The sequence below is a fragment of the Liolophura sinensis genome, chromosome 11 (genome assembly GCF_032854445.1).
Source record: "Liolophura sinensis isolate JHLJ2023 chromosome 11, CUHK_Ljap_v2, whole genome shotgun sequence".
Lineage (NCBI taxonomy): Eukaryota > Metazoa > Mollusca > Polyplacophora > Chitonida > Chitonidae > Liolophura > Liolophura sinensis.
The window spans coordinates 11,253,882-11,281,837 of NC_088305.1; the positions used below are offsets into that span (position 1 = coordinate 11,253,882).

General features: G+C 37.2%; 1 protein-coding gene across 1 annotated transcript; it reads right to left on the reverse strand.

Annotated features, from left to right (window-relative positions):
• Positions 1 to 1,472: 1,472 nt before the first annotated feature.
• On the reverse strand, positions 1,473 to 27,911 carry LOC135477499 (cytochrome P450 20A1-like). The gene is made up of 11 exons (XM_064757620.1): positions 27,766 to 27,911; positions 23,379 to 23,443; positions 15,087 to 15,256; positions 14,204 to 14,349; positions 13,265 to 13,435; positions 11,979 to 12,057; positions 10,443 to 10,625; positions 9,601 to 9,721; positions 6,602 to 6,713; positions 5,678 to 5,742; positions 1,473 to 4,141 (listed from the first exon to the last, which is right to left on the reverse strand). The coding sequence occupies exons 1-11, from the start codon at positions 27,844 to 27,846 to the stop codon at positions 3,892 to 3,894; spliced, it is 1,443 nt and encodes a 480-aa protein (XP_064613690.1). The 5' UTR covers positions 27,847 to 27,911; the 3' UTR covers positions 1,473 to 3,891.
• Between the last annotated feature and the right edge of the window lie 45 nt (positions 27,912 to 27,956).

Below are 27,956 nucleotides of genomic sequence, written 5' to 3' on the forward strand. Positions count from 1 at the left end.
GAATATGAGGGAAAATCTAGAAGACAGTGAATTTAAGATTTTAATGGTTTGATCCTGGAAGATCAGGGAAATTTGAAGGCTGCTGTAGTAGCTAGTAGTGATTCTTAAAAGTAAAAGGGCTCAAAATTTCTTGATCTATGCTGATATAGAATATAAAATTCAAATATACCCAGTACAAGAAATTTGTTGTGTGTTTTTAGTGAAGTTGTTTCAGAAATGCCAATGTAGTTCTTGTGTAAAACGCACCAGCATACATTTGGAGAGAATTTCTGAAAGTAGCTGATCATGGCATTGAATTTAATCGAAAAACATTCTGGAATTTTAGTAATAATCGAATGGAAAGCCTTGGAATTTTCAAACCTTGTGGCTGTATGAGCCCTAGATATGTGGACAGAAGTGTATCTGATAACTTGCCAATCTCTCTCTAAGGCCTTTCGTGAATGTCATGCTGTGGTTAGACCCTGATTTTGCTCACATTTTGGGACCAATCCTATTTTATAAATTTCTGATGTTGTTGGTCGAAACATATGTCTCTGGAAATTGTAAAACACGGTCTTTGTTTTACACACTCCTGAAATTGTAAAACATGATGTTTTTTTTTACACATTTATTTATGTTCTCTGCTTTTCTCAGACATGGACTATTGATGCTGTGTGCTTTTTGTTTGGAGTGGGGGGGGGGGAGGAAGGGATTAACAAATTGTTACATCACATTAAATATATCTGTTCATTTCAACAGGTCATTTTTGTCATTTTTTGCTGCATTCAGATTTAAGGCCTTTTTAACTGCTGCATGCTCTTGTTGGCGGGGGAGACTCAGTGGCTGAGTGGCTTTTAAAGTCGATAGCTTTTCAATCACAAGGACACATCAGGTGTGGGTTCAAACCTAGACATGGTCACTTCTGTTCTCACTGTTGTCGAGTTGTCGGTGACAGATTGGTGGTCATTTCACGAGGACGTGTATATCTGCCTGTCACATAAGGGAAAATTGCCAGTAATTTGCCAAAGGTTGGTGGTTTATCTCAGGCAGGTTTCCTCCACGTGAAACAAAAATGGATTGACATCATATATTTATTTATTTATTTGATTGGTGTTTTACGCCGTACTCAAGAATATTTCACTCATACGACGGCGGCCAGCATTATGTTGAGAGGAAACCGGGCGGAGCCTAGGTGTAACTCACAACCATCTGCAGGTTGCTGGCAAAGCTTCTCACTTAGGGTCGGAGAGAAAGCCAGCATGAGCTGGACTTGAACTCATAGCGACCGCATTGGTGAGAGACTCATTACACTGCACTAGTGCCCTAACCAACTGAGCCACGGAGGGCCCCTGACATCATGCAAGTGCTTATGGCGGTGAACAACAATTAACTACATGTCAGCAAGCAAAAAATCCTGAAGGCCATTTTCGGAATCGACGTGCTGTTCTTTTAAACACAAAACAAACCAACATATAACCAACTGTGTTGACTGTTATCATGTAATGTATGTATTTCTGATATGCCAAGCTGTTGTAGCAAAACCGTCCTGAGTCGCGTGAGAAACTACACATACATGTGTTTTATGTTTGAGCAATCAGTACAGTACTTCAAATATATGTTCATTATTTTGCATTATTCTTCTTCAACAGCATCAGAAGATTCGCTCTATTTCTGAAGACCGGCCCTGATGGTAGAGCATTCGCTTTGGGGGCGGTAGATCCAGGGTCAATCCTGGGTAGGGTCACACCTAAGACCTTAAGACAGGAAATTGCAACGACTGGTTGACCAGTATGAGTATAATGGCTTGGGCGGGTGGCTTACTTGTGTTTGGTAAGTCGTCTCAGTGAAGCAGCATTAGGTACAAGAGCGGTGGAAATCTGTCCTGCAACAAGGAGGCACATCACATGTACATGCACTCTAGGGACTCTTACGTTGTCAGAAGTTCGTGTAGCTTTGTTGAGAGCTTCACAACATCTTGGTTAATAAACTGCAAGCTTTGTATACTAACATTTTATTAATTGCATATGTTAAAACTTCGCTGTTACACATAACACATCTATATTCTGGAGTATACATCCACATGACCACAGGTTCACGTAATATTATTTTCTACTTAAAAACCATCTGCCCTACTTTTAAGTACATCCACGTATATACTTAATAAAAAGTGTAATGATCGGTAATATTGTCGGGAATTATAATTAGCACTCGAAAATAAGTGAGGTAAACATAAACATTTATCTGGTACAAAAAAAAAGTAGCCCCATTTTTTACGAACTCACACAGTTTCACAAAATATGGTTTCACATGTGGAATTAGCACTTGATCAAATCTATACTGGAACGAAATTTTTCATTTTTGTGTGAAATCATTTTTTGGACTGTAAAGTAACATAAATACAGCATTTTTCTGTGGTACAAAAATAACTACGATGATGTCGTCAGAAACTGCCAAACATGAACGGAATTGGCACAATCTGTCATCAGGTATAATGTATATTATAATTATATTATCATAATGTTTATTATGGCACAAAATGTTACAAACTGACACAGTTTGACAAAATTTTATTTTATGTCACGAATTATCCTCTGAAACTATTCTCAATTATATTGGCTCAAAATAAGGCATTTTTCTGTGGTGTTTAAAAAAAAGGAAGCACTATTTGTTACAAACTGACAGTTTCATAAATCATTTCATGTAAGGAATTAGCACTTCATAAAATGTGTAAAAGCAGAAAATATATCACCATTTTATGGAAACAGAACTTTCTGTGTAAGAATGTACACAGTTTTTCAAAACATTATTTCACAAACAGAATTTAATTAGTTTTTATTTATCGTAAACTTGTTTTTCATAAAAATTGACTTTACCAAGAATGAAACTCAGCTGTTCAAGACATTAACTCATTTGCGTTTGTTTTTCACCTGCATAGACTGCGCACATGTACATAAGTGATTTGACTTTGAAAGAAAAGATTGCAAATAACCTAACCTGAAAGGTTAAGGGTAGAAACAAACCTAAGCGGCCAGAGAAATTTTTGTCTGACCTGCTTAGTAATTATAAATCAACTTATAATGATTGAACATTTACGAGGACGTGGAAACAGAAACCAAGGCATATTTGCGACAGCTGCTATATCTTGCACAAAGTTCATGTCAGTGTGCATGAAGGCCCTGTGTTAAATGAATGGACGATTTGAAGTTGACAATTATGATTCAAAAACATGTTAATACAAAGTGGACAAATATTAACATTTAGAAAATAGTCTGTAAATCACGGCCTTTCCCCAAACCTCTAAGAAAATACTTGATTACTTTATTATATTTACACTTTTAAGCAACATGTATAAAACAGTTAAGCTGTCTGACTTGCTGTATTGGCTGAATTGTCAAATTAAAACCAGAAGAAAACTATTATGATTTGTAAATATGAACAAATCATGGCCTGTGAATCCAGCTTTTAAAACACAGTTTGCTCTGTTTTCAGCTGGTTACCCAACAGGACAAACTTATGACTTAAAGGGTTCGTGAAACATAATTTTGCTTTATGCTTGTATAAAATAATGTTCTTCTAGTTAGAATTCGATAAACCAATACAAGAAATCAGATTGTGGAGACAGGTTTCAGCAGTGTATACATGTATATAATTGTAGACCTGTGATAGTCGCCTGATTTGCATCACTTATAAAAATAATTCTGACAGAAAATATGTATCAACAAGCATTCTAATTAATATTCCCCGTAAATAAGTAAACTTTTTCTTTTCTTTATTATTAGTTCACACACTCAACATTTACCATCACCATTTTTATTGTTTCATTTATCTTTTAAACAGAATATATAGTACTTTTTTCAAGTCAGATACATGGATATATACCTGTATCAAGTTCAGCTGTCAATCATTGCCACCTCATCGCTTAGCAACTTTAATCCACACCTCCTCACTGACATGAGTCACAAGTCCAAAGACAGGCTTTATGTCCTGATCTTCAACCAGCTTGAAGCGGAACCTCCCAACTAGCGTTGCCAGGACAACGGCAGTCTCCACGTAAGCAAATCTGTAACCGGGGCAAATCCTCTTCCCCGCCAGACCAAACGGAGAAAACACATGACCTTGCCGCTTCTTCATGTTTTCTGCGCTGAATCTCTCCGGATCAAATCTGACAGGAAAATTTAGCACCAGTATTCATTTCTTATGCCATACTAATTGTAACATTACGGCACTGGCCATAGTCAAATGGTCTGAGCTGTTAACTTTTCAAATGCTATGACAAACAACTTAAGGTGCAGGTTCAAACCCGGCTTTGGACAGGGAAGTTGTAGATTCTCTCGACCTTAGAGGCAAAGAAAACACTAAAATAAAGTACTTATCAGATGAAACATCATTAATCACTGTCCAAAAAAATAGTTTGAGTTATTTTTTTAGGATTTATCTAACCGACTATTCTATTGTGGTTTGTTGGGACCCGGAGGGTATCAGTGACGTCACATCAATATTTTTGGCTTGAAATAGTTTGTTTCAAGGCCCATTTGTTAAATGCATTCATAGCTCTAAATGAAGATGCATTCTGAATGATGAAATGCAGCAATTTTGGTGTGTCATGTGTCAAAAAGCTGAAATGACATCACTGGTCCCAATATGTCAGAAAAGTTTTAAAATGCATTTTACTTTTTACCGTCAAAAAATAATCTAAAAAAATAAATCCAACTAATTATTATAATAACAATATTTAATGATCTTTCATCTGACGTACTTCATGCTAGTGTGCTCTTGGCCTTTAATATTTATGGGGGACCTGGGGGACAATAATCCATCAGCAATGCTCACAGGGCACTGTGAGCTGCCTAACATTTGTTGTAGACCATTTGTCTTCCAGCACTATGACGCACAAGTCTGTATGTCACATGCGTGGAAAGTTTGATCAAAAAGTTGTCAGATGTCGGTGGTTTACCCTGTGCGTCTCTATTTCTTTCACCCCAAAAACTTTTTTTTTTTTTCTTTCATGAGTGAAAAAGTCTCCATTATGGTCTTAAACAACAATTAAACCAATTAAGATAATTCTGCACCAGCAAAATGGAGGTACACATGTTACTTTGTATGTTGAAGAAACTGAACAGAACTCAAGAGATTTGAAGCAGTGGGAGCATGCTGCAAGGCACATAAATCAGGGTTCACGCTGCATGGCCTGTTAATCAGGCGTCATGCTGCAGGGCCAATAAATCAGGTGTCACGCTGCAAGGCTCCCTATTGAAATCTTGAATACAAGCGTCGCGCTGCAAGGCTCCCTATTGAAATCTTGAAAGCTGAAAGTAACAACAGTCTTCAAACCATGGCCGAGGTGGTTAGCGTGCAAGTGCGGCACAATGACCCATGAGCCTCTGACTAATGTAGTGGCTGTGAGTTCAAGTCCAGCTCATGTTGACTTCCTCTCCGGTCATACATGGCAAGGTTTGACAGCAACCTGCGGATGGTTACGGGTTTCCTCCAGGCTCTGCTCAGTTTCCTCCAACCATAATGCCCGCCGCTGTCGTATAAGCGATGTATTCTTGTATACAGCATGAAACAGCAATCAAACCAACAAATAAATCAAACCCTAGTCTTCTTTACCCTAGTCATCTTTACCTGAGATTCACACTGCATATTGCTAAGATGCTACAGTACTGATACAGGCATTTTAACCTAAATCAAACCTCACCTTGTAGGGTCTGGCCAGTACTTCTCATCTTGTAACATGACTCCCAGGGCAGTTATTATTGGGGTCTGTAAACAGGCGATACAGAAATGAGTCAAAACTAGATGTTCATAAAACACATGTTCCCCCTCCCCCACCCCGCCCACCTCCTTTTTTCATTAAAACATTACGTGGAGTGTCAGGAAACACTCAGTTCAGCAGCTCAGACAAGACTGCTCAAAGCATAACACTTTAATAAACACAAAGAAAATTGTAACAAATGTATAAATGCTGGTAAAAACGAAGAAAAAAAATATCGAACATTAAGGCAATGTTCTTAATAAATTGACGACATTATGACAATATCGCTAAGCGAGTGCATTTCTGAATCCTGCGTACAAAAAACATATTAATGCATACTGGTATTCTAATATACCTGACATGCACCTCGTGTTCTACAGACTGTGGATAAGGGCACAACAGCTGTAACTTTAGGCAAAAAAAAACCAAGGTAAGGCTAACATGTTTCATAATTCCTCAACCATTTTGCATGTGAAAGAACAACTTGTAAGTGCAGTTTATAATCATTTTTAATATGATTTTGGAGACAAAACTACATTGGATGCATTGGCCACGTTCAGGGCTTCTCGTAAAGTATAATTTTATCAGGCTACACAAAACGATGCCCTCAGAATATTCTTAAATAAACACCTTGCAAATATGCGGAAAGGTTGAAGAATTAAGGTATGCAAAAAAAAAAAAAGCTGAAAATTGGTGAACCTGCTTGGATTTTGTTTAAACCACAGCCATTTCTTTTCCCTTGAGTAAGAGGCTGTCCATTATATTGGACTTTGTTTAATTCTGATGTTGTCCTATTCAAAGTTTCTGTCCAATCTAACTTGAGACAGAAATACACACATCAAAGATCCAATCACAACAGGTGCTCACCCTTTTCTGTATGAGGTATCCCCCCAGCTCCACGTCATCATCAAGGAACTTAGCAGCCCAGGGAGCCAGAACTGAGCACCTCAGTGTCTCCTCTTGAACTTGGCGAAGGTATCTGGAAAGGTAAATTGGGTGGTTAAATATCGCACAAGGTAAATTGTAACTAAATGCCTTGTTAAAGACATCAATGTTTAATTAATTGCTGGAATTAGGGTGCCCAGCTCTTTGTGCTAGGAACCCTATTGAAATTGCTCACATTATTCTTCCTAGACATCCACTTCTGTTTTATTTTCAATGTTCTCATTACCACATCGAATGCCATTTACAGTCTCATGTTTTCAACTTGTTCTCACTGGAATACGCCATTAAATCCTAATCATTCTTCATTCTTCCTTGACATAAACGATTATAAAATGAATACCATTTGAGTTTCGATGAAACTTCATCAGCATACTACCAGCCCGGATAGCACAGTTGGTATAGCGTCCGCTTCGGGACCGGTAGATCCAGGATCAATCCTTGATCGAGTCACACCTAAGACTTTAAAAAGAGGAAGTTGGAACATCCTCGCTTGGCGTTCAGCATGAAGGGGATAGTGCAACGACTGGTTGACCCATATCAGTATAATCCCTTGGACGGGGCGCCTTACTTACCTTCGGTAAGTCGTCTCAGTGAAGCAGCACTAAATAAAAGAGCGGTGGAAATCCGTCCTGCAACAAGGAGGCACATTACACATACATGCACCCTAAGGATTCCTTCATCGTCATATGACTGAAAAATTGTTGAGTATGATGTTAAACCCCAAGCACAGGTTCACTCACTCATCAGCATACTGCCTAAGTTGGGAGCAAAAAATTTGAACGTTTTTAGTAGTGCAGGTCATGTGACTTAGCGATTATATTGGATTTTGTTCAAAATCTTTAAAAAACTTCCCCATGAGGAAGTCATATTCAGCGTACACAGACTGAGGAGGGCACACCCAGTGCACTAAGACTGAGAAAAACACACCCAGTGTACACACACTGAGGAAGGCACACCCAGTGCACTCACACTAAGGAAGACATGCAGTGCACTCAGACTGAGGAAGGCACACCCAGTGTACACAGATGAAAGCACACCCAGTGTACATAGACAGAGAAAGGCACACCCAGTGCACTAAGACTGAGGAAGGCACATCCAGTGCACTCAGACTGAGGAAGGCACACCCAGTGTACACAGACTGAGGAAGACACATCCAGTGCACTAAGACTAAGGAAGGCACATCCAGTGCTCTCAGACTGAGGAAGGTACACCCAGTGTACACGAACTGAGGAAGACACATCCAGTGTACTCAGAATGAAGAAGGCACACCCAGTGCACACAGACTGAGGAAGACACATCCAGCGCACTCCGACTGAGGAAGGCACACCCAGTGTACACAGACTGAGGAAGTCACACCCAGTGTACACAGACTGAGGAAGACAAACCCAGTGTACAAAGACTAAAGAAGACACACCCAGTGTACACAGACTGATGAAGACACACCCAGTGTACACAGACTGATGAAAGCACACCCAGTGTACACACACTGAGGAAAACACACCCAGTGTACACACACTGAGGAAGGCACACCCAGCGCACTCAGACTAAGGCACACCCAGTGCACTCAGACTGAGGAAGGCAAACCCAGTGTACACAGACTGAGGAAGGCAAAGCCAGTGTACACACACTGAGGAAGGCAAACCCAGAGTACACAGACTGAGGAAGGCAAACCCAGAGTACACAGACTGAGGAAGGCAAACCCAGAGTACACAGACTGAGGAAGGCACACCCAGCGCACTCAGACTGAGTAAGGCACACCCAGTGCACACACACTAAGGAAGACATGCAGTGTACACAGACTGAGGAAGGCACATCCAGTGTACACAGACTGAGGAAGGCAAACCCAGAGTACACAGACTGAGGAAGGCAAACCCAGTGTACACAGACTGAGAAAGGCACACCCAGTGCACTAAGACTGAGGAAGGCAAACCCAGTGTACACAGACTGAGGAAGGCAAATCCAGTGTACACAGACTGAGGAAGACACATCCAGTGCACTCCAACTGAGGAAGACACACCCAGTGTACACAGACTGAGGAAGGCACATCCAGTGTACACAGACTGAGTAAGGCACATCCAGTGTACACAGACTGAGGAAGACGCATCCAGCGCACTCCAACTGAGGAAGACACACCCAGTGTACACAGACTGAGGAAGGCACATTCAGTGTACACAGACTGAGCAGGGTACACCCAGTGTACACAGACTGAGGAAGAAACACCCTGTCAGTTATCACGCCCTCTCAGTTATCATACCCTCTCAGTGATCATTCCCTCTCAGTTATCATGCCTTCTCAGTTATCATGTGCTCTCAGTTACAATGCGCTCGGTTATCATACCCTCTCAGCTCTCGTGCCCTCTCAGTTATCATGTAGTCTTAGTTACCATACAATCTCAATTATCATGCGCTCTCAGTTATCATGCACTCCAAGTTATCATGCATGATCAGTTATCATGCACTCTCAGTAATCGTGCCCTCTCAGTTATCATGCTCTCTCAGTAATCGTCTCCATTACCACACCCTCTCGGTTATCACACCCTCTCAGTTACGATGCATTCTCAGTTTTCATGCACTCTAAGTCATCATGCTCTCTTAGTTATCGGGACCTCCGTGGCTCAGTCGGTTAGTGCGCTAGCGCAGCATAATGACCCAGGAGCCTCTCACCAATGCAGTCGCTGTGAGTTCAAGTCCAGCTCATGCTGGCTTGCTCTCTGGCCGGAAGTGGGAAGGTCTGCCAGCAACCTGCGGATGGTCGTGGGTTTCCCCCGTGCTCTACCCGGTTTCCTGGCCGCCGTCGTATAAGTGAAATATTCTTGAGTACGGCGTAAAAACACCAATCAGATAAATAAATCAATCTTAGTTATCATGCACTCCCAGTAATCATGCCCTCTCAGTTATCATGCACAGATGTGGCATACTCACGTCAGATTGTTGATGTTTGTAGGGTTAACATTATCTCCACCCAGCACAGTCTGTATTTCTGTGGCCAGCTTTTCCTGAGCATCTTGGTCACAGGCCAGGAAGTACAGAGCCCAAGTCAGCACTTTGAGAGAGAACAGGGTTAAACATGCATTACAGTTTTATACTGCAATTCTACAAAACTTTTCGGCAAGTTAATGCTTACTTTGACGAAAGAAAATTTTAATTACATGGGTGATTTGCACTCAATTTTGCGAAATCAAGTAAAAGGTTAGATCGAATTTAATCCAAGAAGGGTAACCCCCAGCAAGTCTTTATACAGTACTCTCAATGTGAGTATCATTAAAACTGGCCCAGTAATAGCTGGAGACAACAACAGGGAAATAAAAGTGGAACATCCCAATGAAGGGAGATAATTCAAATAAGGGGGGATAACTCAAATAAAGGGGGATAACTCAAATAAAGGGGGATAACTCAAATAAACACTGTCTGCATATTCTCACACAATCTCAATCTCCTAAGAAGATAGTACAGAAGTTCTGAAACATCACAGGACACGTGGAATTTGAATTTTCACACTTTTTATTTCTCTCACAAAACAAGCCAGTAACAAAATTATGCACATATAACATCTGATTGGCTGAGAGTTCATACAGGTTGACTTGCCCATAAAACACAGAATACAATTAATGCCGCCTTACTTCAATAATAATAATTAAGATCTGGGATTTAAATTTCACACTTTTTCCCACCAAACAAGCCAGTAACCCTGTTACACACCTGTAGCATATTAGTGCATACCTACAATGCAGGTAATTTCTGACTGAATGAGAGACTGTACTTACTGTTTCCTGTGGTGTGGAACCCACCAATCATATAGCTGAGGCCGTCGGCAAAGACACGATCCAGGTTGATGGGCGAGTCCAGGGACATGAGGTAGTCTATGAACAGAACCTTGTCATCCCTTGCCCTCTCCAACTGCTTATGCTGAATTACCTCCTCAACAATTCTGTATATTGTAGATTTCCCTGTCAACAATTGTCTACATTGTATATCCCTGTCAACAAATCTGTACATTGTTGATTTCTTTATCAACAATACAGTACCATATAGATTTCCCTGTCAACAATTCAGGACACTGAAGATTTCCCTGTAAACAATTCTGTATATTGAAGATTTCTCTGTCAACAATTCAGTATATTTTAGATCCCTGTCAACAATTCTAAACATTGTATATTTCTCTTTTAACAAGTTCTCACATTGTAGATTTCCCTGTCAACAATTCTACACATTGTATATTTCCCTGTCTACAATTCTGTACATTGAAGATTTCTCTGTCAACAATTCAGTACATTTTAGATCCCTGTCAACAATTCTGTACACTGAAGATTTCTCTGTCAACAATTCAGTACATTTTAGATCCCTGTCAACAATTCTGTACACTGAAGATTTCTCTGTCAACAATTCAGTAAATTTTAGATCCCTGTCAACAATTCTATATTTCCCTGTTAACAAATCTGTACATTGTGAATTTCCCTGTCAACAATTCCGCACATTGTATATTTCCCTGTCAAAAATTCTGTACAGTGAAGATTTTTCTGTCAACAATTCAGTACACTGTAGATCCTAGTCAACAATTCCACACTTTGTATATTTCCCTGTCAACAAATCTGTACATTATTGATTTCCCTGTCAACAATTCTATGCATTGTAGATTTCCTTGTCAATAATTCTGTACACTGTAGATTTCCCTGTCAACAATTCTGTGCATTGTACATTTCTCTTCTTTACATTGTAAGTTAACCTGTCAAGTATTCTGCACACTCTAAATTTCTCTTTCAAAATACCTCTATACTGTAGATTTCCCTGTCAGCAACTGTGTTGACCTTATATTTCCTTGTCTACAATCATGTAGAATAATTATAGCGTAGAATTTTCAATAGAAATAATAAAGACTGAAGAAGTTTTACTGCAGGAAATAAAATACTATACAAGTTTCATTATAGAAAAAAATTTCTTTTTTCACATTCCCACATGGCAAGGAAAGAAACTGTCAAGAAAAATGGGTCAGAGGTTCAATAAAAATTCTACAAATACATTAGAAAATATTCATACCTGTATATACTGGAAATAACCTAAACTTCCACCAAAGAGTACATTTTTAGGAACCATTATATTTCAGTAAATATTCATTTTTTCCAGCAAAATAGCATCCTGCATTCCAAACAAACCTTATAACACCTTTAATAAAGATCAGCAGAACTCTCAAAATCCGGCAAGACGTGCAACCTGGGATAAGAATAGACGTCCATGTTAATCCCAGGTGCAACTTAGTTGTGGGAGAAATTTTAGGGAATTTACCATATCTTTGAAATGCTTACCTGTCTGAAACCTTTTGTACCTGTCAGTTCCTGGCTCAGGGAAACCCACTGTAAGAGACACCTCCATCACCTCCCAAACCTGTTAGGTAATACGGTGAAAGGATTGTGAACCAAGGAATGGGATTGTGGACAGAGACATGGGATTGTTGGTCATAAAACAGAAATGTGGACAAAGGAACAGGGGTGTGGACAATGAAACAGCACTGTAAACAAAGGAACAGAAATCTGGACAAACGAACAGGAATATGAACAATGCAACAGCAACCGTGAACTAAAGAACAGCAATGTGAACAAGTGAACAACAATGGGGAAAAGGGACAGCATTATATTTAATAAGAAGTATAGGAAATGAACAGCAGTGTGAACAAAGAATCATGAGGGGGAAAAACATCAATGTAAACCAAGGAAGAGGAATATGAACAATAGAACAGCAACTGTGGGCAATAGAACAGACATGTAAACAATGGGACAGCAATGTGAACAACGTAACAGCAAAAGAGAAGAAAGGAACATCAAATGTGACAAAAGTAACAGTAATTTGAACAAATAAATACAGCTGTGAACAAAGGAATAGGATAGTGCACAAATGGGAATAGATGCGTAATGTTTATAATGAAAATAAACACAACTGTGAACAAAGGAATACAATTACATAGAAAGGAACAGAAATGTTTCTCCAAAGAACAGAAACTGAACAACGGAGCACAAATAGGAACAAAGGTATACTGAGAGGGAAATATACAAAGAAATCACAGATGTGAAGAACAGATGGTTCAGGCAGCACCAGTAGCTCACCATATTAGGCACACAGTTTAAACTTGCGACTAAATTTTCACAGGCTGCCGCTACAAAATAAATAGTGATGCTTTGATATACACGTACTAGCCTAATGAACAACCAGCAAGTACATGATCTTTAAATGAAGACAAATAGCTGTTTGCTTAACAAACATGTATCGTGTTTTTTTTAATCCCATGCAAACTGTGCAAACCTGACTTCACCATCATCGCAGAAAACAGAACAAAAGTTCAAATTATATCAAGGCAGTTGTAATTTCGATCAAAAAAAAAAGAAAGAAAAAAAAGATCAACCAAACAGCTTGAAGTGCCGACTTTATCGCTATAGACCTATCTTTATTAACATATGAACCAAGTTTCATTTTCATTTTCAATTGATTGGTGCTTTACGCCGTACTCAAGAATATTTGACTTACCCAATGGCGGCCATAAAAATGCTGGGAGAAAACCTAATATAGAGGCCATGATTAAAGTTGTGACAGTACATACCAGGTCATAGCTATTCTGTAGACGGTTAATGTTTTCACTGTCTTTAAAGCATTCTCCAAAAGCCGTCAGGGCAATGGCTTTGATTGCCAGGTCTATCATGTGCTTCTGAAGTGGAATTTGGTCATCAGTGTTACTGGACGCATCCCACTTCAAGGATACCTCCTCAGCCACCTGGTTGGAGAATCAAGAAACAACGGAAAAAGGGTAAAATCCACAAACAAGGGAACTCATAGCCACAAATCTTTATAGCAAACAAATAGTTTTTGAATTGTTTTTAATCATCAATCATTCATTTAATAATATTTTTGATTGGAATTTTATGCCGTACTCAAGAATATTTCACTTATACAATGGCAGCCAGCATTATGGAGGGAGGAAACCAGACAAAGCCTGGGGTAAACCCATGACCACAGACAAGTTGCTGGAAGACCTTCCTGCGAATGACCATTAATACATGTAGCAGTGATCCGTCCAGATTTTTGTTGAATATCTTCTTGCTTAAACGAAGGAACTTTTTTGGAATATTGTTTAATCAAAACTTTTACTTAAATGTTTGGTTGTTTCTCAAGTTCCTTTTAGGATGTGTCCTAATTAAGTGGTCAGCCGTCAAAAGTGATTGCTGTCAACACAACTCTGGGGTGGGGGAGAGAGTGCATTCCAGGCAGGAGAGGGAAGTGGGAGGTTAAGCTGGTCACGAGTTCAGAGTAAGTTCATCGATGATGTCACTTTCAAAGATGCAACTGTAAGCAAGAAATCACAACAATATGCATGAAATAAAAGGGTTATTATGATACAAACATGCCTTAAAAATTTTTTTTTCATTTTTTGGCATAACTTTTTTCATATCCATTAAAACCACAATCTTCGTTTTTAAAGTTCCATTTCATGTATGCTTAACCAGATGGTGTCCAATGAAAGTTGCCCATGCACCTATATTACCTTCTGGAATGAGCTGTAATACTGGCTAATGGCTGCGTGACTGAATGCCTTATCGTAGACACGACGTCGTCTTCTCCCCTCTTCGTAGTTAGCGAACTGGATACTGTCTGCCGTGATCAGTGGTTCAAACAACTTAAACAGCTCCGCTGCAGATGACCAACATATAGGGCAACAATTTACATTATAATAATTTGGGCAAACATTTTTTTAATGTTTAAATTAAGGGGTCTTAATTTAGGCATGCATTAATCTTTAAGGCACATTTTTACTCATTTGGAGGTCAATTAATAGGTTGACCGTGTCATTAACTTGTAAGTTTGGTAGAAGACAGGAATATCTTTGGTTCCTACAATTGATTGAAATGAAAAATATCAGGCTTTTCAAACAGTTAATTTGGGCGCTTCATATTTTGGGCACACCCTCTACCATCATGGAAAGGCGTAATCCAAAGCCCTGACATAGATGAAACATCATTTGGTCGATCACCACATTAGGGTTTAGGCTGAACAATTGCCAATTTAGCCATGGTTTCATGCAGGCATAATCGTTCATTTTTATTCATTTGATCAATCATATAGTACAACACCAATGGGTTATAAAGGGAAACCAGCCACATGTTACACTAGTTTCCTGTTTCATTTCTTTCTTCAATTATGTTTTGCTTTTCTTATGGTGAAAAAATACATTTGCGGTCTGTCAAAACTGTTACACCCTAAACACTTATGTTATGTGGTTTGTCAAAACTGTTACACCCTAAACACTTATGTTATGTGGTTTGTCAAAACTGTTACACCCTAAACACTTATGTTATGTGGTTTGTCAAAACTGTTACACTCTAAATAATTATGCGGTCTGTCAAAACTGTTACACAAAATATACTTACGTGGTCTGCCAAAGACTTGGACCAGATTCTTGAAGATGGTGGGTGATGCTACACTGACGACGTGCTGCTTGCCCCACCAGAATCCAGCGATTGGTCCATATTGTTTGTGTAACACCATCAGAAACTGGTGCAAACTGCCCGCAGTGGCAACGTCCACCAAATTGCCCTGACTGCAAATATAGATGTGTATATAACGATGCAGGCTATGTGTTTAGATTGCCAGTATTAAGTTGCACTCTTGTAGGCACCAATAAATGTAGTAAATATGGCAACGTTGTTGCTCCAAAAAATTAAAAGTAAAATTTATGAAACTGTAATTTTTTATATCAAGTTTTCATGACTGAAGTCTTGGCGATGATAAACAGAAACAGCCCTCTGACGAGCAACACATATAAATGGTGTTTTGAACGCAATTCATCGCAAGAAATACAGCTATTACATGCGCCTTGATCAAGCAAGTCAAATCTGACCACCAAATTAAAAGAAAAGACAACAAATAGTCATTAGGAAGAGCGGTGGGAAGACCAAAATGGCCGCAGCCATTTTTCTTCTGACGTAGCTTGGTAGATGTAAACCTATAAATCAGCTTTTACATAGGAAAGTTTATACGATTCCACAGAATGTGCCAATATAGAACAACCAGAAATATGGCGTTGCGTCACACATGTACAAATGGTTGAAAAGCAAAAACATTGTTCAGGTGAGGTATGCAGAAATAGACATGCTCTTGGGTTGTTACAGATCAAATAACTCACGCCTGACTTGATAAAACTCATAACACGATGATACTTTTTATTGCCTGAATGGGTGCAATTTTGATTACTTATTTTGAACAGCTATATCTCAGTTGTGCAACATCAAAAAAATAAAAAGTTGTTCTTTTTAACCTTCCTGTGGAATACCTTTTCTATTCATGTATACATTTGGTTAAGTGTTTACTTTGAAACTTTCTTTATCACTGCTTTACACATTTGGTCAGAAGATCTCTTTTCAAACTTCCTGTGGGATACTTTGTCTATGCATATATACAGTGTTGACTTTTAAACTTTCTGTGGGATACTTTGTCTCTGCATTATTATATACAGTTGGTCAAGTGTTGACTTTTAAACTTCCTGTGGGATACTTTATCGCTGCATTATTATATACAGTTGGTGAAGTGTTGACTTTTAAACTTATTGAGCAATACTTCATCTCTGTATTATTATATACTTTTGGTCAAGTGTTGACTTTTAAACTTCCTGACGGATACTTTATCCCTGCATTATTATAAACAGTTGGTCAAGTGTTGACTTTTAAACTTATTGAGGGATGCTTTATCTCTGCATTATTATAAACAGTTGGTGAAGTGTTGACTTTTAAACTTCCTGTGGGATACGTTGTCTATGCATAATTATATACAGTTGGTAAAGCGTTGATTTTTAAACTTCCTGCGCGATACTTTTCTCTGCATTATTATATACATTTGGCGAAGTGTTGACTTTTAAACTTCCTGTGGGATACTTTGTCTATGCATTATTATATACAGTTGGCGAAGTGTTGACTTTTAAACTTCCTGTGGGATACTTTATCGCTGCATTATTATATACAGTTGGTGAAGTGTTGACTTTTAAAATTATTGAGCAATACTTCATCTCTGTATTGTTATATACTTTTGGTCAAGTGTTGACTTTTAAACTTCCTGAGGGATACGTTATCTATGCATATATACATTTGTTTAAGTGTTGACTTTTAAACTCATTGAGGGATACTTTATCTGCATTATTATATACAGTTGGTCAAGTGTTGACTTTTAAACTTATTGAGGGATGCTTTATCTCTGCATTATTATAAACAGTTGGTGAAGTGTTGACTTTTAAACTTATTGAGGGATGCTTTATCTCTGCATTATTATATACAGTTGGTGAAGTGTTGACTTTTAAACTTCCTGCGCGATACTTTGTCTCTGCATTATTATATACAGTTGTTGAAGTGTTGACTTTTAAACTTCCTGTGGGATACTTTGTCTATGCATAATTTTATGCAGTTGGTGAAGTGTTGACTTTTAAACTTCCTGTGGGATACTTTATCTCTGTATTATTATATACAGTTGGTCAAGTGTTGACTTTTAAACTTCCTGTGGGATACTTTGTCTATGTATAATTATATACAGTTGGTGAAGCGTTGACTTTTAAACTTCCTGTGGGATACTTTATCTCTGTATTATTATATACAGTTGGTCAAGTGTTGACTTTTAAACTTATGGAGGGATGCTTTATCTCTGCATTATTATATACAGTTGGTGAAGTGTTGACTTTTAAACCTCCTGTGGGATACTTTTTCTATGCATAATTATATACAGTTGGTGAAGCGTTGACTTTTAAAATTCCTGTGGGATACTTTGTCTATGCATTATTATATACAGTTGGCGAAGTGTTGACTTTTAAACTTCCTGTGGGATACTTTATCGCTGCATTATTATATACAGTTGGTGAAGTGTTGACTTTTAAACTTATTTAGCAATACTTCATCTCTGTATTATTATATACTTTTGGTCAAGTGTTGACTTTTAAACTTCCTGAGGGATACTTTATCTATGCATATATACATTTGGTTAAGTGTTGACTTTTAAACTCATTGAGGGATACTTTATCTGCATTATTATATACAGTTGGTCAAGTGTTGACTTTTAAACTTATTGAGGGATGCTTTATCTCTGCATTATTATATACAGTTGGTCAAGTGTTGACTTTTAAACTTATTGAGGGATGCTTTATCTCTGCATTATTATATACATTTGGTGAAGTGTTGACTTTTAAACTTCCTGTGGGATACTTTGTCTATGCATAATTATATACAGTTGGTGAAGTGTTGACTTTTAAACCTCCTGTGGGATTCTTTTTCTATGCATAATTATATACAGTTGGTGAAGCGTTGACTTTTAAACTTTCTGTGGGATACTTTATCTCTGTATTATTATATACAGTTGGTCAAGTGTTGACTTTTAAACTTATTGAGGGATGCTTTATCTCTGCATTATTATATACAGTTAAAGTGTTGACTATTAAACTTACTGTGGGATACTTTATCTCTGCATTATTATATACATTTGGTGAAGTGTTGACTTTTTTAACTTCCTCTGGGATACTTTGTTTATGCATATACGCATTTGGTCAAACTTTTCTTTTAAGAATTCCAGGAATTCACCAGTAAAATGGGTACAGGTATGCCAAACAATTCTTACATGTATATTACAGATTCACTTACCATTCAGCTCATTTTTAAACTTCCTGAGGGATACTTTGTCCATGCATTATTATATACAGTTGGCGAAGTGTTGACTTTTAAACTTCCTGTGGGTTACTCTATCTCTGTATTATTATATACAGTTGGTAAAGTGTTGACTTTTAAACTTCTTGTGGGATACTCTATCTCGGTATTATTATATACAGTTGGTCAAGTGTTGACTTTTAAACTTCCTGTGGGATACTTTATCTCTGCATTTTTATATACAGTTGGTCAAGTGTTGACTTTTTTAACTTCCTGAGGGATACTTTGTTTATGCATATACGCATTTGGTCAAACTTTTCTTTTAAGAATTCCAGGAATTCACCAGTAAAATGGGTACAGGTATGCCAAACAATTCTTACATGTATATTACAGATTCACTTACCATTCAGCTCGTTTTTAAACTTCCTGAGGGATACTTTGTTTATGCATATACGCATTTGGTCAAACTTTTCGTTTAAGAATTCCAGGAATTCACCAGTAAAATGGGTACAGGTATGCCAAACAATTCTTACATGTATATTACAGATTCACTTACCATTCAGCTCATTTTTAAACTTCCTGAGGGATACTTCGTCTATGCATTATTATATACAGTTGGCGAAGTGTTGACTTTTAAACTTCCTGTGGGATACTCTATCTCTGTATTATTATATACAGTTGGTAAAGTGTTGACTTTTAAACTTCCTGCACGATACTTTTTCTCTGCATTATTATATACAGTTGGTCAAGTGTTGACTTTTAAACTTCCTGTGGGATACTTTATCTCTGCATTATTATATACATTTGGTGAAGTGTTGACTTTTTTAACTTCCTGAGGGATACTTTGTTTATGCATATACGCATTTGGTCAAACTTTTCTTTCAAGAATTCCAGGAATTCACCAGTAAAATGGGTACAGGTATGCCAAACAATTCTTACATGTATATTACAGATTCACTTACCATTCAGCTCGTTTTTAAACTTCCTGTGGGATACTTTATCTCTGCATTATTATATACAGTTGTTGAAGTGTTGACTTTTAAACTTCCTGTGGGATACTCTATCTCTGTATTATTATATACAGTTGGTAAAGTGTTGACTTTTAAACTTCCTGCACGATACTTTATCTCTGCATTATTATATACATGTGGTCAAGTGTTGATTTTTATACTTATTGAGGGATGCTTTATCTCTGCATTATTATATACAGTTGGTCAAGTGTTGACTTTTTTAACTTCCTGAGGGATACTTTATCTCTGCATTATTATATACAGTTGGTCAAGTGTTTACTTTTAAACTTCCTGCACGATACTTTTTCTCTGCATTATTATATACAGTTGGTCAAGTGTTTACTTTTAATCTACCTGTGGGATACTTTGTCTCTGCATTATTATATACAGTTGGTGAAGTGTTGACTTTTAAACTTCCTGTGGGATACTTTGTCTCTGCATTATTATACACAGTTGGTCAAGTGTTTACTTTTAAACTTCCTGCACGATACTTTTTCTCTGCATTATTATATACAGTTGGTCAAGTGTTTACTTTTAAACTTCCTGTGCTATACTTTTTCTCTGCATTATTATATACATTTGGTGAAGTGTTGACTTTTAAACTTCCTGTGGGAAAGTTTGTCTCTGCATTATTATACACAGTTGGTCAAGTGTTTATTTTTAAACTTCCTGTGGGATACTTTGTCTCTGCATTATTATACACAGTTGGTCAAGTGTTGACTTTTAAACTTCCTGTGGGATACTTTATCTCTGTATTATTATATACAGTTGGTCAAGTGTTGACTTTTAAACTTCCTGTGGGATACTTTGTCTCTGTATTATTATATACAGTTGGTCAAGTGTTGACTTTTAAACTTCCTGTGGGATACTTTGTCTCTGCATTATTATACACAGTTGGTCAAGTGTTTACTTTTAAACTTCCTGCACGATTATTTTTTTCTGCATTATTATATACATTTGGTGAAGTGTTGACTTTTTTAACTTTCTGAGATATACTTTGTCTATGCATATACGCATTTGGTCAAACTTTTCTTTCAAGAATTCCAGGAATTCACCAGTAAAATGGGTACAGGTATGCCAAACAATTCTTACACGTATATTACAGATTCACTTACCATTCAGCTCATTTTTAAACTTCCTGAGGGATACTTTGTCTATGCATTATTATATACAGTTGGCGAAGTGTTGACTTTTAAACTTCCTGTGGGATACTCTATCTCTGTATTATTATATACAGTTGGTCAAGTGTTGACTTTTAAACTTCCTGTGGGATACTTTATCTCTGCATTATTATATACAGCTGGTCAAGTGTTGACTTTTTTAACTTCCTGAGGGATACTTTGTCTATGCATATACGCATTTGGTCAAACTTTTCTTTTAAGTTTCCAGGAATTCACCAGTAAAATGGGTACAGGTATGCCAAACAATTCTTACATGTATATTACAGATTCACTTACCATTCAGCTCATTTTTAAACTTCCTGAGGGATACTTTATCTCTGTATTATTATATACAGTTGGTGATGCGTTGACTTTTAAACTTCCTGCGCGATACTTTGTCTCTGCATTATTATATACAGTTGGTCAAGTGTTGACTTTTAAACTTCCTATGGGATACTTTATCGCTGTATTATTATGTACGGTTGGTCAAGTGTTGACTTTTAAACTTCCTGAGAGATACTTTGTCTCTGCATTATTATATACAGTTGTTGAAGCGTTGACTTTTAAACTTCCTGTGGGATACTTTATCTCTGCATTATTATATACAGTTGGTCAAGTATTGACTTTTTTCAACTTCCTGAGGGATACTTTGTCTATGCATATACGCATTTGGTCAAACTTTTCTTTTAAGAATCCTAGGAATTCACCAGTAAAATGGGTACAGGTATGCCAAATAATTCTTACATGTATATTACAGATTCACTTACCATTCAGCTCATTTTTAAACTTCCTGTGGGATACTTTTTCTCTGCATTATTATATACAGTTGGTCAAGTGTTGACTTTTAAACTTCCTGCGCGATTCTTTTTCTCTGCATTATTATATACATTTGGCGAAGTGTTGACTTTTAAACTTCCTGAGAGATACTTTGTCTATGTATTATTATATACATTTGGCAAAGTGTTGACTTTTAAACTTCCTGTGGGATACTTTATCTATGCATTATTATACAGTTGGTCAAGTGTTGACTTTTTTAACTTCCTGAGGGATACTTTGTCTATGCATATATGGATTTGGTCAAACTTTTCTTTCAAGAATTCCAGGAATTCACCAGTAAAATGGGTACAGGTATGCCAAACAATTCTTAGATGTATATTACAGATTTACTTGCCATTCAGCTCATTTTTAAACTTCCTGAGGGATACTTTGTCTATGCATTATTATATACAGTTGGCGAAGTGTTGACTTTTAAACTTCATGAGAGATACTTTGTCTATGTATTATTATATACACTTGGCAAAGTGTTGACTTTTAAACTTCCTGAGGGATACTTTATCTATGCATTATTATACAGTTGGTCAAGTTTTGACTTTTTTAACTTCCTGAGGGATACTTTGTCTATGCATATATGCATTTGGTCAAACTTTTCTTTCAAGAATTCCAGGAATTCACCAGTAAAATGGGTACAGGTATGCCAAACAATTCTTACATGTATATTACAGATTCACTTACCATTTAGCTCATTTTTAAACTTCCTGAGGGATACTTTGTCTATGCATTATTATATACAGTTGTTGAAGTGTTGACTTTTAACCTTCCTATGGGATATCTATGCATAATTATATACAGTTGGTCAAGTATTGACTTTTTTTAACTTCCTGAGGGATACTTTGTCTATGCATATACGCATTTGGTCAAACTTTTCTTTTAAGTTTCCAGGAATTCACCAGTAAAATGGGTACAGGTATGCCAAACAATTCTTACATGTATATTACAGATTCACTTACCATTCAGCTCATTTTTAAACTTCCTGAGGGATACTTTATCTCTGTATTATTATATACAGTTGGTGATGCGTTGACTTTTAAACTTCCTGCGCGATACTTTGTCTCTGCATTATTATATACAGTTGGTCAAGTGTTGACTTTTAAACTTCCTGTGGGATACTTTATCTCTGTATTATTATGTACGGTTGGTCAAGTGTTGACTTTTAAACTTCCTGAGAGATACTTTGTCTCTGCATTATTATATACAGTTGTTGAAGTGTTGACTTTTAAACTTCCTATGGGATATCTATGCATAATTATATACAGTTGGTCAAGTATTGACTTTTTTTAACTTCCTGAGGGATACTTTGTCTATGCATATACGCATTTGGTCAAACTTTTCTTTTAAGAATTCCAGGAATTCACCAGTAAAATTGGTACAGGTATGCCAAACAATTCTTACATGTATATTACAGATTCACTTACCATTCAGCTCATATTTAAACTTCTGTATTTGCTCTAAACATTCACCCAAAAAGGTGCATTTTTACTGGCAAGTAAATGTTGTAAAATATTGCTTTTGGAGCTGAAACTTCCATTCTACCTTTCAAATAAATTCTAAGATAAACAGCACTCTCAGAATAAAAAAATAAGTATCTTAATGATGACATTTTAGGTACAAATTAATACAGTAATTTTAATCATCAAACTGTGTTGATTTATTTGTTTATTTATTAGATGTGTGTTTTACGCCGTACTCAAGAATATTTCTCTGATAAGAAGGCGGCCAGCATTATGGTGGGAGGAAACCACGCAGAGCCCGGGGAAACCCATGACCATCCGTGGGTTAATGAGAGACCTTTCTATGTACAGCCGGAGACGAAACCAGCATGAGCTGGACTTGAACTCACTCGACCGCATTGGTGAGAGGCTGCTGGGTCATTAGGCTGTGCTAGTGCACTAAACAACTGAGCCACAAACTCTCCAGGCTAATGTGTTGATCCTTTGTACAAATGAAGGGAAGGTTCTCTGGGGGTTGAGGGAGGTAAACTACTTGAAAAGGATGTGAGGTTTGCGCCTGTTTCAGCACAGGACAGTAAAAAAACGTACTCGCCATTCCCTTTAGCTGGATGAAGTCCAGGTACTTGGACTGAAGTCACATTTGATGGAGTTCTCTACAAAGACAATTATGCAGAGTTTAACTTCTATGCAGTCACGTGTGGTTGGCTTTAACTGAAGAGTTTCCTGCCTCCATTGTTAACCAATGAAAATAACGCAATATTGTATAATATTTATTTATTTACTTAACTGTTGGTTAACATCATCCACGAAATACATGTGACACAGATGGTTACTGAAGCATACAGGAGTTATGTATATGGTTACTGAAGCATACATATGTGATGTAGATGGTTACTGAAGCATACAGATGTGATGTAAATGGTTACTGAAGCATACGGATGTGATATAGATGGTTACTGAAGCATACATATGTGATGCAGATGGTTACTGAAGCATACACATGTGATGTACATAGTTACTGAAGCATACAGATGTGATGTAAATGGTTACTGAAGCATAAACATGTGATGTACATAGTTACTGAAGCATACAGATGTAATGTAGATGGTCACTGAAGCATAAACATGTGATGTACATAGTTACTGAAGCATACAGATGTAATGTAGATGGTCACTGAAGCATACAGACGTGATACATATGGTTACTAAAGCAAACAGATCTGATGTAGATGCTTAATGCAGCATACAGCTGTGATATACACTGTAGTATACACTGTAGTATACATATATGATGTGAATGGTTACTGAAGCATACACGTGATGTAGATGGCTAATGAAGCATACATATGTGATGTACATGGTTACTGAAGCATACAGATGTGATGTAAATGGTAACTGAAGCATACAGATGTGATGTACTTGGTTATTGAAACATACAGATGTGATGTAGATGCATACTGAAGTATACACATGTGATGCAGATGGTTACTGAAGCATACATGTGGGATGTAGATGGTTACTGAACCATACAGATGTGATGTAAATGGTTACTGAAGCATAGATGTGATGTAGATGGTTACTGAAGCATACAGATGTCATGTAGATGGTTAGTGAAGCATACACATGTGATGTACATGGTTACTGAAGCATACAGATGTCATGTAGATGGTAATGAAGCCTACATATGTGATGTAGATGGTTACTGAAACATACAGATGTGATGTAGATGGTTATCTCTGCATTATTATATACAGTTGATGAAATATTGACTTTTAAACTTCCTGTGGGATACTTTGTCTCTGCATTATTATATACAGTTGGTCAAGTGTTGACTTTTAAACTTCCTGCGCGATTCTTTTTCTCTGCATTATTATATACATTTGGCGAAGTGTTGACTTTTAAACTTCCTGAGAGATACTTTGTCTATGTATTATTATATACATTTGGCAAAGTGTTGACTTTTAAACTTCCTGTGGGATACTTTATCTATGCATTATTATACAGTTGGTCAAGTGTTGACTTTTTTAACTTCCTGAGGGATACTTTGTCTATGCATATATGGATTTGGTCAAACTTTTCTTTCAAGAATTCCAGGAATTCACCAGTAAAATGGGTACAGGTATGCCAAACAATTCTTAGATGTATATTACAGATTTACTTGCCATTCAGCTCATTTTTAAACTTCCTGAGGGATACTTTGTCTATGCATTATTATATACAGTTGGCGAAGTGTTGACTTTTAAACTTCATGAGAGATACTTTGTCTATGTATTATTATATACACTTGGCAAAGTGTTGACTTTTAAACGTCCTGTGGGATACTTTATCTATGCATTATTATACAGTTGGTCAAGTTTTGACTTTTTTAACTTCCCGAGGGATACTTTGTCTATGCATATATGCATTTGGTCAAACTTTTCTTTCAAGAATTCCAGGAATTCACCAGTAAAATGGGTACAGGTATGCCAAACAATTCTTACATGTATATTACAGAGTCACTTACCATTTAGCTCATTTTTAAACTTCCTGAGGGATACTTTGTCTATGCATTATTATATACAGTTGGTCAAGTGTTGACTTTTAAACTTCCTGTGGGATACTTTATCTCTGTATTATTATGTACGGTTGGTCAAGTGTTGACTTTTAAACTTCCTGAGAGATACTTTGTCTCTGCATTATTATATACAGTTGTTGAAGTGTTGACTTTTAAACTTCCTATGGGATATCTATGCATAATTATATACAGTTGGTCAAGTATTGACTTTTTTTAACTTCCTGAGGGATACTTTGTCTATGCATATACGCATTTGGTCAAACTTTTCTTTTAAGAATTCCAGGAATTCACCAGTTAAATTGGTACAGGTATGCCAAACAATTCTTACATGTATATTACAGATTCACTTACCATTCAGCTCATATTTAAACTTCTGTATTTGCCCTAAACATTCACCCAAAAAGGTGCATTTTTACTGGCAAGTAAATGTTGTAAAATATTGCTTTTGGAGCTGAAACTTCCATTCTACCTTTCAAATAAATTCTAAGATAAACAGCACTCTCAGAATAAAAAAATAAGTATCTTAATGATGACATTTTAGGTACAAATTAATACAGTAATTTTAATCATCAAACTGTGTTGATTTATTTGTTTATTTATTAGATGTGTGTTTTACGCCGTACTCAAGAATATTTCTCTGATAAGAAGGCGGCCAGCATTATGGTGGGAGGAAACCACGCAGAGCCCGGGGAAACCCATGACCATCCGTGGGTTAATGAGAGACCTTTCTATGTACAGCCGGAGACGAAACCAGCATGAGCTGGACTTGAACTCACTCGACCGCATTGGTGAGAGGCTGCTGGGTCATTAGGCTGTGCTAGTGCACTAAACAACTGAGCCACAAACTCTCCAGGCTAATGTGTTGATCCTTTGTACAAATGAAGGGAAGGTTCTCTGGGGGTTGAGGGAGGTAAACTACTTGAAAAGGATGTGAGGTTTGCGCCTGTTTCAGCACAGGACAGTAAAAAAACGTACTCGCCATTCCCTTTAGCTGGATGAAGTCCAGGTACTTGGACTGAAGTCACATTTGATGGAGTTCTCTACAAAGACAATTTTGCAGAGTTTAACTTCTATGCAGTCACGTGTGGTTGGCTTTAACTGAAGAGTTTCCTGCCTCCATTGTTAACCAATGAAAATAACGCAATATTGTATAATATTTATTTATTTACTTAACTGTTGGTTAACATCATCCACGAAATACATGTGACACAGATGGTTGCTGAAGCATACAGGAGTTATGTATATGGTTACTGAAGCATACATATGTGATGTAAATGGTCACTGAAGCATACAGATGTGATGCAGATGGTTACTGAAGCATACAGATGTGTTGTAGATGGTTATTGAAGCATACAGATGTGATGTAGATGGCTACTGAATCCTACATATGTGATGTAGATGGTTACTGAAGCATACAGATGTCTTGTAGATGGTTACTGAAGCATACATGTGTCATGTAGATGGTTATGGAAGCATACAGATGTGATGTAAATGAAAATGGAAGTATACAGATGTAATACAGATGGTTCCTGAAGCATACACATGTAGATGGTTAATGAAGCATACAGATTTCATGTAGATGGTTGATGAAGCATACAGATGAGATGATGACTGATGGTTACTGAATTTTACAGATATGAAACAGATACCCATAGTCACTTCAGCATACATATGGGAATTGGCATAGATGATTTACACATAATATAAAAAGTAGGCAAAAATGAAAGGATCAGGTACATATGTTGTCTGAGGAGAAAGTACAGAGTGTGATAGTAATGCAAATCATAGGCCTATGTTGTGCACAGATATATGTGGTATGGATATTACTGGTACAAGAGCATAGGCCTAGAGGAGGACTGCACATGCAGAACTGCTTGCTGGCATCAATAAATTAGTTACCGTAATGAACTGTAATTATAACTTAATTATAATGAACTTAATTACACAAACAGATGATATATGATCAGCATAAATTCCACATTTGGTACAGATTATCTGAGGAAAATACAAAAATAGAAAAATAAATGTGACAAACAGGAAGTATGCAGTGCAGATTGCTCAAATTTAATGAGGTGCAATAGGGAGAAAAAAAACGAGTTACATAGGGGTGGGAGAGAAAAAAAAACGAGGTGCATATTGGGGGTGGGAACGGGGAAAAAAACGAGGTACATTGGGGTGGGAGAGAAAAAAAAACCCTCCAAGTTTATTTCCTGATAATTTGTTTGCACATAGGTATGTGACATCATACACCTTCTATACACATTATATCCACACGTTATGATGTTATTAATTATTATATTAAATACGGTACCGGTACGACGAGTGGTAATTAAAGTTTAAATTGAAAATAAAACTTGGGAAAAAGAAGAAAAACATGGACGTAGGCGTCTTTCAACATTCGTCAACTTCATTGACATCTTACATTAGATCTGCTTTTCACCAAAGAAATCACCACTGCCATTGCGACCACAAAGCAGATGGCAAGGAGAAGAAGTGGCTCCATGGTTTTGACCACTGCATGTGTCTCCGTCCGCTGTGTCTGTTAGTAGATGGTAAACAGTTGACACGCCTCGCTGCACGGGCATGTGATCTAGCTGACCTCTGAACCAGCAT